The sequence below is a fragment of the Crocodylus porosus genome, unplaced genomic scaffold, assembly GCF_001723895.1.
Source record: "Crocodylus porosus isolate Cpor-Errol unplaced genomic scaffold, CroPor_comp1, whole genome shotgun sequence".
In the NCBI taxonomy this organism is placed as follows: Eukaryota; Metazoa; Chordata; order Crocodylia; family Crocodylidae; genus Crocodylus; species Crocodylus porosus.
In genome coordinates, this window is record NW_017728925.1 from 11956512 (window position 1) to 11966731 (window position 10220).

General features: G+C 52.6%; 1 protein-coding gene across 1 annotated transcript; it reads right to left on the minus strand.

Annotated features, from left to right (window-relative positions):
* Window positions 1-1111: 1111 nt before the first annotated feature.
* On the minus strand, window positions 1112-10191 carry FAM78A (family with sequence similarity 78 member A). Its single transcript, XM_019540816.1, has 2 exons — window positions 9548-10191; window positions 1112-2229 (listed from the first exon to the last, which is right to left on the minus strand). The coding sequence occupies exons 1-2, from the start codon at window positions 9868-9870 to the stop codon at window positions 1698-1700; spliced, it is 855 nt and encodes a 284-aa protein (XP_019396361.1). The 5' UTR covers window positions 9871-10191; the 3' UTR covers window positions 1112-1697.
* Between the last annotated feature and the right edge of the window lie 29 nt (window positions 10192-10220).

Here is a 10220-nt window from a genome sequence, read left to right on the forward strand (position 1 = left end):
TCTGTGGCTGTCTAAACACCCCCGCCCTCCCACCCTCACAATTTAAGGCCCAGACGTCTGCTCTAAGCAGACCGTCCTTCCTTTCGCATCCTCCCCTCCGACGCTCGCATTTTCGGCACCTTCTTGCATGCAGTCTCCTGGCACGTGGGTGCTCCCACCCTAACCAGACAGCCTCAGCACCATCTTGTACCCCATCCATAACCTGATGGGGAAGCCGATCCTGAGCCCATTCTGGAGGCTGGTTGTCTCTGAGCCTAGCTGAGGTCTGAAGTGACAGTCAGAAGTGACTCTCTTCAGTGCATAGGACAGGTGTTTTCTGAATGGTTTTTTGTTTGTTCGGGGTTTTGGGTTTTTTGTTTGTTTTTTTTTTAGAGGTAAGGCTCTTCCTGAATTATGGACATTGCCAGATAGACGCTAATAGGTAAAATCTGCCCTTGTTTATAGCCATGCAGCTCCAATGACTTCAGCAGGATCCTTCCACCCCTGCTCCTTTTACTGCCCTTTTGCCAGGAGTAAATGATGGCAGAAAGGGACCCCGCATCCCCTGCAGCATGTGTGTGACCCCTCCGCTGCTCTGCCACGGAAGAGGCAGCCCGCGGGCTCGCGAGGGAGCCTGACGTTTTCATCCACTCGAGGCAGACCAGGCCGAACAACCCCGTCTTCCCCGTCGAGTGTCCCGTCTCCCGTTGTCCCCACCCGTTCGATGGCTCCCTCTTCTAATGCTGAGAGGTGCTGACTGGATGGCGTAAGGAGTATAAGGCCTGGACTAACTTTCTACCAAGCAGGGAGAAACCCAGCACCTCGCACCCATAGCCATGTCTATACAAGCTTTGGTACTTGCATTGCAACCCTGTGCAAAACATAAGCTCCCTTTCTGCTACCGGAGGAAAACAATGGCTTTTGAGCAGGGTTTATTTCCAGGCTTCCTTGATCCATACATAAAATCAGGAAGGTTTTCATCTGAATCATGTGTCTGCCACGATCGTACCCTTTCCCCCTCTCCCTTTGACCTATGGACCATCTACCCCTTGTTCCAACGTGTCTCCCTGCCCCTCCCTGAAATTCTGTAGACAAGAGATTCTGCCTGGGGGGGTTGGTTGGGGGGGTTTTGTTGTTGCTTGTCTGTTTTGTTGGTTTTCTTTCAAACATAGCTTTAAGGCAAAAGTTTGGCAATGCAAAGCAAAGTCTACATAAGGCCGCATGACTTGGGTTTGCAACTCAGAACCTTTTATAACTTTAAAAAATAATCCTCCTCATAAATAAATAGTCGGCTTTTTGCTCCAGGAGCTTGCTTCATTCTCCACAAAAGAGGGCGGGGTGTGGGGGGGCAAAAAAAAAAGCTCTTTCCACCAAATGAACTAAAATAAAAATCTTCCTTTGTTCTGGACAATCTGGGTGAGCTAATGACACTGAAGTTCAAACGGTAATGAAAAGAGGGAAGAAAAGAAAGCTACGGGCCTGGAAATCAAGTCCAGTTGGTTTCTTCCTGTAGGAATCCAGTGACGAGACAGACCCTTCAGCAGGGGTCTCCTCTCTAGCTTTAGCACAGTGAGATCCGTCCCAATGGGAGAAGGTAGAATGGTTGCATTTCTGTTGAATGAATACAAAGTGCATCTTGGTTTTGCTTAGGTTATATGCGTACACGTTTAAAATAGAAGTGGTTCTGTTCTCCCTTCTGGTGCCACGACGCCAGGCTGCTAGGACCGATGTTTTGGAGGTATCACCACCAGTGGCGGTCCGTCCTTTGGCCTCCACATGAGTACCTGAGCATCATTGGCATTGGGTTTGACAAGGGCACTGGGTGGTATTGGCTCATTCCTGCTAAGGACCTGGGGCTGCTCTTGAGCAGAGGGCTCCTGCAGCTTGGCACGCTGCCCCAGAGGTCTGCTGGGATTCACCTCGATGCCCAGCTTCATGCGCCACTTGATCGTCTGCAGGGTGACCGTCTCGTTGGTGGTCGTGTTCATGGCCACCAGCCAGGTGGTGAAGCTCTGATCCCGGTAGATGCTCGTGAGTTTTGTCACATTGCTCTCGCTCACGGGCACGGCCCATGTGACGCTCGGGTAGAAGTTGTCGTTCATGCTGATGTTGAACTTGGACTCCTTCCTTGTCGGACCCACAATGGTACAGGTTTCTGTGGTGTTTCCGTACCAGGGGTAGTTCACACCGTCTGAGTCGCTTATGGCCTGGATCTTGCCATCTAGCAGGTCCGGGAGCTCCCAGCTCGACCTGTCAGAGCCAACAAAGAATTGTGGATAATGAATTAATTAATTAGTGCAGACAGTCACAGGGCTCGATTTTTAAGGGATGGCTTAGGGGCAGGGCAGCTCTGACTGCAGTTCCCTGCATCTTCTGTCTATACCGTGTGTCGTCGCATACAACGTGCCCCTTTCCTCTGAATTCAGCTGCTACACGCTGGGGTGAGCATTTTAGTGGAGACAGTATGGTAACAGTGGTTTCTGGAGCAACACAAGGCACTGTGAGTTTTCACGACCTCTCTAAGTGGCAAGTGTTGGGGAAGAGGAGTCAAACATCCAATGAACAGGGCATTCAATAAACAGCCATGTTTCCCAAAGTTTAAATGCATCTGCTTTGTTGGACCGCAAGCTCCAACGGGGCTTTGAATTTGAAGTGGGTTGTAGAGTCATTTGTATCAAAATGGGGCCAACGAGGCTGATGCTGCTTTGTACGCTGCATGCTTGCTGATATAATACTGTCTGTGTGTTCCCTGTCACTTGGCACATGTCCTGCCTCGCACTGTTTAAAAAAAAAAATCCCCTTGAGTTAAATCTGAGAAGCCGAGGCAGCCGGGAGTCAACTTTCTAAGCCACGCTCTGACACTGACTGGGCAAGTCATCAACACTCTCCTTAGCTCAGTCCTCCCTCCCCCTTAAATTAGGAGTAATGTATCTACGCGCATACCATACCGCCTCCCGAGATAAAATAAGCACCTCATTTTGGGACAGAAGGAAACCTGGAGGGGGAGGGTAATTTTGCTTTTAATTAAATTGTTCCATCATTTAAGACATACACCCCAGTTTTCGATAGCTATTTGTTGGGGGGTGGGAAACGTGAATGTGGTATGCGAACAAATAAGATAATGCAAGTTCCCTTCCTTGACTGGACTGAGGGTGACTTAGTGTGTGCATGGACCTGCACAGGTTCTTTCATTATTTTGCATTAGATTTTTTTTTTTTTACTCTGATATCTTACAGGATTTTCTCTATTGTATTATAAGCTTCTCCTGGTTTCCTTGGCTAACATCCCACCCGCCCTCCCAGGGCTGCAGCAGGCCTTGTACTGGGTGGCTGCTGGTCAGGGGAGAGAGAGAGAAGTCAAATTTGTGGGGGGCTTGCAGAATGGCCAATGCAACAAAAGTAAACCCAATTAAGTATTAATTGAGGATACCAATCTTGACCGTCAGGGCCTTCACAAGTGGCTCCGCCATGCCGCGTGCTCTACTGGGTGCTAATTTCGAGGGAGCGGGTGCTCTGGAAATCAGACAATGTCCCAGCTGGGTACTTAAAAACTGCACATTGCTTCTAAAGATGAAGGCCTAAATGATTTTGGAAGTCTGCAGAGCCTCAGGACTGGCTGGATTTGATCACAGCTGGCTTTTCCTGACTGCAAAAATGCCGCGGTGTCTGCAGGTCTTCTCCTCCTGAGCCTAGAGGCAGCAGGCAGAGGGAGTCCTTTCCCTGAGAGAGGATTTTTCCCTGAGGCCATGAGAAGGAAAGCCCCTAAACAGCCTCCAGTCATAACCCCCTCATCTACAGGGGAGATGGATTCATATTGTATCATCTCAGACAGACAGCAGCCAGGAGTTATTTCTCTCCTTCACCCCCGTGCTCCTGCACCAGGGCTGAGAGGAGAGAAAAGCTCTGGGGATTTTGAATGAACTCAGCCCTCCAAGGAGAGATGAATCAGAGGTCACACTAGACAGCAGCAGTTTTAGTCCTCGCTGCTTGGGCTCATCTCTGAAATGGCATATGGGCACCCTTTCCTGCCCTTCAGCAGATGGTTTAGGATTACTTTCCATTCAGATAACTGCCGATGCTCAGCCTGGCTGAGGCCGGGGGCCGAGGCATGATGGTCTCCTGGGGGGGTCCTATCCGTGATGGACATGCTCACTGCACTGAGCCAGCCGCTGTGTCACCACAGGGCTGGGACGTGAGCTACTGTGGGAGCTGGGAACCCGATGCAAAGCTGCCTCGGTCTACCCTGGCCACAGGGTGCGGGGACACAGTCAAGCTGATGCTGCCATGGAAATGGTAGTGGGGGGGGATACCTACTTAATGCCAGATGGATAATTTGCAAGCATCTCAAAGCCACTGAATCGCTGTGGCAGGTTCCAGGTTGTAGCTGTATTGGTCCAGAGCAGAGGTGGGCAAAATGTGGCCTGCCAGGCTGTTCTGGGCCCCTAAAAAATTTTAAAAATTAATATTTATCTGCCGCTGGCTGCCTGTCATGCAGCCCTCAATGGCTTGCCAAAACTCAATAAGTTGTCCTCTGCCCAAAAGAATTGCCCGCCCCTGGTCTAGAGGAAAAGGCAATCAGGGCTCGTAGTGGAGATGATACCTTTTAGTAGACCATCAAGATTTTTGCAAAAAAAAATTCTTTCATTGGAAGCTTTCAGGCACAAACACCCTTCATCAGGCATTGGAGAAAAGATTGTAAAAGCTCTCCTGGGTAGAAATGCAAATTCATATTTCATAGGACTTCACGGAGGAGTCAATACATGGAAAACTCCTCCGGGCAGTCGGTTCATAGCTGGTATGAAGTCTCTCACCTCCTGCAAGGATCTGTAACGATGCAAATAACCTGATGCCTGCTGAAGAGTGTTTGTGCCCAAAAGCTTGCAATTAAAGAATTTTTTTTGCAAAAGCCTTCTTGGTCTAATAAAAGACATCATCTCTACTACGAGTCCTGATTTACTTAAATCATTGCAGCATCTTGTGAGGAGTGGTCCTACCAGGATGGAGTTGCTGTGCAGGGCCTGAGTTAGCACGTTGTGGGCAGGGAAGAGATGAATCAGCAGAGGTCTGCAGGGAAACTGAGGCATGGCAGGGCAAGGGGTCTGGCAGGGCAGTGCTGCAGAGCAGGACTCTGAACTGGATGCCGCAGAGCAGGAGAGACAGATCGGTGGGAAGGAGATGACTGCAACCCCCACTGCAAGATGCCTCGTGCCTCAAGCCTGGCCAGCCCTATGCGGGCATGCACATCACACCTGGTCACAGGGGTTAGTGACAGGGAAACATAGGCTGTTGCTCCCCGGATCCTTCTGCTGCTAGGAGAGGGCTTTGCAACCTCATCTCTTATGGCAACAATGTCCAGGCTGGCAGCCCCTCGCACCTCCCTAATCTGGGCTCTGGCCTTCCACATTTCCCTTTCAGGCTTTTCCTCCTGTTCCCTAGCAAGAGGACCCAGATCCCAGCTTGTCCCGGTTCCCCTGGACGGCCACCCCCAAACTCAGCAGGAAGCTGTCAGATTAGCATATCAAGTGCAGTGGCAGCAAATCCAAGCGATGCAGGCGGCAGCCTTTTCCAGCCAGCAGGATGGCACGTGTGCTTGAAGCTAACCTTTCAGACAGGCCTGTGAATCTGACCGCTGTCAGCACTAAAGGGATCCAGTTTGGGTGCCATATAAAGCCAGCCTGGGCTTCCCACAGGACTGGTCCTGACCAGCATCTCCAGCTAGTCAGATCTGCGGGGTGAGTGAGGCCAACCAAGGCTGCGTTCCCCACTGGCAAAGGAGGGACGTAATTGTGATTAGGATTTCTATGGATTTACTCTCCATATCCCAAACGTCTTCCATTTCAACTGACCTTGACCATGAACCTCTTGTCCACTTGAGTCTCACAAAGCAATTCCATCCAGGCTCCTGGTAAAGGAGCAAGACGTGCAGGAGGGAGAGGTTTGGAGAAGACTTCGTGGAAGGGCAGCAGCACTATCCCCACTCTTACGGTTTGGAGGAAACCATCATGAATGTGTAAGGAAGCCACTGTTGGCTTGATTCCCAGTGAAAATGGTGCTGTCTCTCCAGCAGACTGGTTTCCAAACATGTTTCTCCTCCTGGGGTCTTGGGCATTTATTCTCCCTAATAATGAGGTTCTTAGTAGAAACGAGCTGCATCGTATTCCTGCTGTAGGACTTGGAAGGTGCAATCTTTTGAAAGAAAGCTGTCCTGCCCCCTAAAGAGACATTGCAGTAACGCCTAGCTCTTATGCAGAGCTTTCCCTCAGCGGGTCTCGGAGAGAAAACTTCTCCTGGTTCCTAACGGAGGATTTGAGAAGCCTAATTTAATTTACACTCTCTGCTTTATTCCTGTCGGCACTGCTTCTTGCACTTTGCCCTGGGAAGAGTGGGACACTGTTAGTGCATTGTCCATCTCTAGAGGAATGGTCCCATCACTGTTCAAACAGCGCAGAGACTGTCCCCGTCCTAAGGAGCCTGCATGCTAACTAAACCCCAGGCTTTGCACAGGCCAGACTTCCACAGCCTGTTCCTGATCCCTACCGTTGAGTAGTATTGCTCTTCACTGCAGTCAGTGGGGGCATCTGAGGGATGAAGGACTGGGCACCGGGAGCAATAATACCCGAGCTGGGCCCTGCAGGAGTCCTACCCACAAAGGTGTCACAGGACGGGGCCAGGTCTCGCGCGCTGTGGCTTTTTCTTCGGGTTCTGATTCTGCAGGGAGACGCCAAAGCAAAAGCAGCTTTGTGCCTAAGGTTTTTTCCAAATCTTTTTTTTTTTTTTGTATAGGGGTTGGGGGTAAAACCTTTGGCATGTAACCCTACCCCCCAGCAACTGGGGGGTTGTCCCTTTGTGTGTGTGTGTGTGTGTGTGTGTGTGTGTGTGTGTGTGTGGGGAGCAATTCCCTATGCATCGCACATCCATCTATTCCTGACGGTACGTAGGGATCCATCTGCTCCCGAGTTTCTGGCCTCGGCACAATGGGCAGCTTGGATGTAACAACCCATTTCAGAACAGCAAAGCAGTTTAAAAGCAGAAATCCCTCAGGGCCTGGGGGAAGTCGCCTGCTCCAGCTGATGGCCACTTTTTTCTTTTTTTTAATGCCGTGTTATCACAACCTGTTTTAATGGTCTGTTGCAACACCTTATTCCTGCTGTCCTTCTCCAGCAGGGAGAATTACTCAGGCCAGAGAGTCAGCTGGTGTAAATCAATGCAACTCCATAGCAGTCAATGAGAAGATGTTCATTTACCCCACCCAAGGATCTGGCCTGTCTCTCATTCAGATGTCTGTGCCACCTCCCTCTCTGTATATAGGGGTGTGTACCCCCCAAAAAGCTCTCCCAGTCTAATAATGTATTTAATGCATGACATAATAGTCTAATGTGTTAGAAGATATCTGTTTTTTACTCCCCTGAAGAACAGAGAGAACTGATTTGCAAATTGTGTTTCAATGGTTTTAAAAAAGAATCCGTTAACTGTGGCTGACCCCACCAGACAGACTCTTGAGGCGCTTCTGAATATCCGTTTCATCGCTAAACAGACGTGGCGTCCGGATTGACAGTGCATTGTTCCTCAGAAGTGCCCCAAGCTTAATCCAGGTGGCTCTGATGATAACCCTCAGCTCTTACAGAGAACCGTTCCTCTAGCTCTCCAAGTGCTTTCACAGGAAGGGGGAAACTGAGGCATGGGGCAGCTGCGTGACTTGCCCAAGCTCGCGCGGTGAGTTGACGGGGGAATTGGGAGCAGAACTCTTCTGCCCAGTCTCCTCTGCTTTCCTGAGTGAGTACCCAATGGCACGTGCGCGCACCGGTGGGTTTTCCTGCTTCTGGGATTTTTCACGCTTAGCCTAAGGAAGTTGGGTGCCCCTGGGCACCTAAGGCTCCTGAGTATCTCCCCCTGCCTTGTTCTCTTGCTGCTGGGCCCTCCTCTGCTGTCTCTGCCCAGGCAAAACCCCATGCAACAGCATGCATCCTGACCAAACCGGCTCTGCGCCCATTCTGGGTGCTCTGAAAATTAATCCGTGGTATCCATTCCCCCTCCTCCCCCGGCCTGATCTGGCTCTGGCTGTGGCTCAGCTGAGAGGTGCTAAAGTTTTCACTCCCGCGGCACTTTCTGCTGCAAGTGAGGAAGCGAGGCAGGAGCTGGGAACAGTCTGTCACTTGTGCTAGCTCCTTGGCATTTGCCTGCCCCATGGCACCGGCCTGCAGACATGTGCTCGCTCTGTCTGAGATGTCAGGTTGTGGCACCTGTGTGAGCAAAGCCTGTGTGCAGCTTGCTAGAAGGGGCTGGGGGGGAGGTTACTGGGAGGCTGAGTGTAGCAGAGGGATGCTCAGACCTAGCAGGAAGGCTCTCTGTTAAGTCACAGCATTTATTTCCTCCCTAGCTCTATGCTATGTTTCCGTCTCCCCCACCCACCTTGCCACCGGGCTGCATTCCTTGCCCACAGCTGGGCAATGAGCAAGCCAGTCTTGCTCCAACGTGACCTTTTCATCCTTTCTCACCCGGGGCCCGGGCAGCCCCGGTGTGTCCAGCCACCAGCCCATCTGCTGCTCTGCAGCCTAATGCCGCCTCCCAAAGCAGCCGGCTCTCGGGAGGAAAGACTTCCGCTGCCCCACGAGGCTGCTACTAGTCACGATCGGGCGCCGCGAGCCACGCATCAGCTGAGAGAGCTGTGTGATCAGATGCTGGAGCCTCAGTCGACTGCTGAGCTTAGGCCTGGAACAGCATCCTTTGCTCAGGGGAGGGGTGCAAAAATGCCCTTCCCGCCAGGTGGTGGCATTTGAATGGGACTTTTTGTTTCAGGCCAGCTCTCTGTCTACCGACACCATGGCATGGGGGTGATCTGTTTTCTTCCCCTCTGCCCTCCCTCCCTCTCCAGCCCGTCTCATTTCCTGGTCTTAGAGGGAGCACAAGCGGGGAGGATGTCAGCGTTTAACCTCGGCCCAAGGTTACAGAAAGGTTAAACGCCCCCCCCCACCCCAGGAAGGGCTAGGGGGCTGGATCCTGCTGCTCTCGACCCTGCAAGCAGGCCACTGCAGCAAGGCAAAGCCAGCAGGATCCAGCACATCACGCTACATCGCATTTGCTGCCGGAGTAACGGCGAGCCCTCCTTCCTGCTGACAGCACACTGCAGCAGCAATGCACCCGGCTTCCCACAGCCGCACGCTACAAGTGTCTGCATTCGCTGGCATGCTGATTTCTCAAAAAGCAACCCCCCTTCAGCCTTTAAAAGAAAGCATGCCCCCCCTCCCATTCAGAGCATGGAAAGCGAGCACGGAGCGGGCAGGGAGGACTCCTGCTGTCGGGGGTTACCGTGGGGCTGGAAGCCCCGTGTCGCCTTGATCGGCTTGGCGTGGCCTTTGCCTGGCTCGCCAGCCCGATGCCAGGGCCTGCCTTCATTCCCGCTGCGGACAGCGGCCTTCCTCGGCAGGCCCTTCTCGTTCTCTCTCTCTAAAGGGAACAAGTGCTGTTTTCATTTCAGAAGTGCCCAAACTAATCCTGCATGGGTTAAATGTGGCTTCCTCCTCACCCCCCACTGCCATGCACGCGCTCTCTCTGCCACTGGCAATACTCACATGCCCTGCTCTCCATAATGATTGTAAAACTCCATGTGGCCGCACGCCTGAATCCAGCCTACAATCCAGGTCTCTTTCTTGGGGATGGGAGGTATCAGCACCTGGGCAGAGGCTCGGAAGTGGGGCGTCCGGTACCGCAGAACCACGCTGGACGACTCGTCGATGTTGGTGGGGACGGGGTCGATGGAGGCTTTGACTTCGATCACCGCAATGCTTTCCCGGAAAACTTTGGATTTGCAGCTAATGCTCTGAATGCAGCCCATGGCATACGACTCGAGCGCGATACCTAGGATGCTCCGGCAGCCCTGGGCAAGATGAGGCATTGAAATGATCTGGGGCCGGGTCCAGTACAGCTCTCTTCCCGCCGGGGCAGCCTCTCAGCGCCGACATCCATAGGAGAGGCGAGGCGTCGGGTCAAGCCCGCTGTTAATCCCGGCCGCCCCGCGGCTGCCTTTCCGAGGCAAAAGGGCGTCTTTTCGCTTCTCCTTTGCAAGCGCCACATGAAAGGGCGCGCTGCTCCGCCGGGCTGGGGGTGCCGGGCGGGGGCGGGGGCGTCTTGACTTGACGAGATAGCCGCGCTCCTTTCCCCCGCGGATATATTTAGTCCTTTTCCTCAGCCGCTCTGTCACTCAGCGGCCCGCCGGGCGCGGAGGCTCAGCCCCGGCCCGGCGGC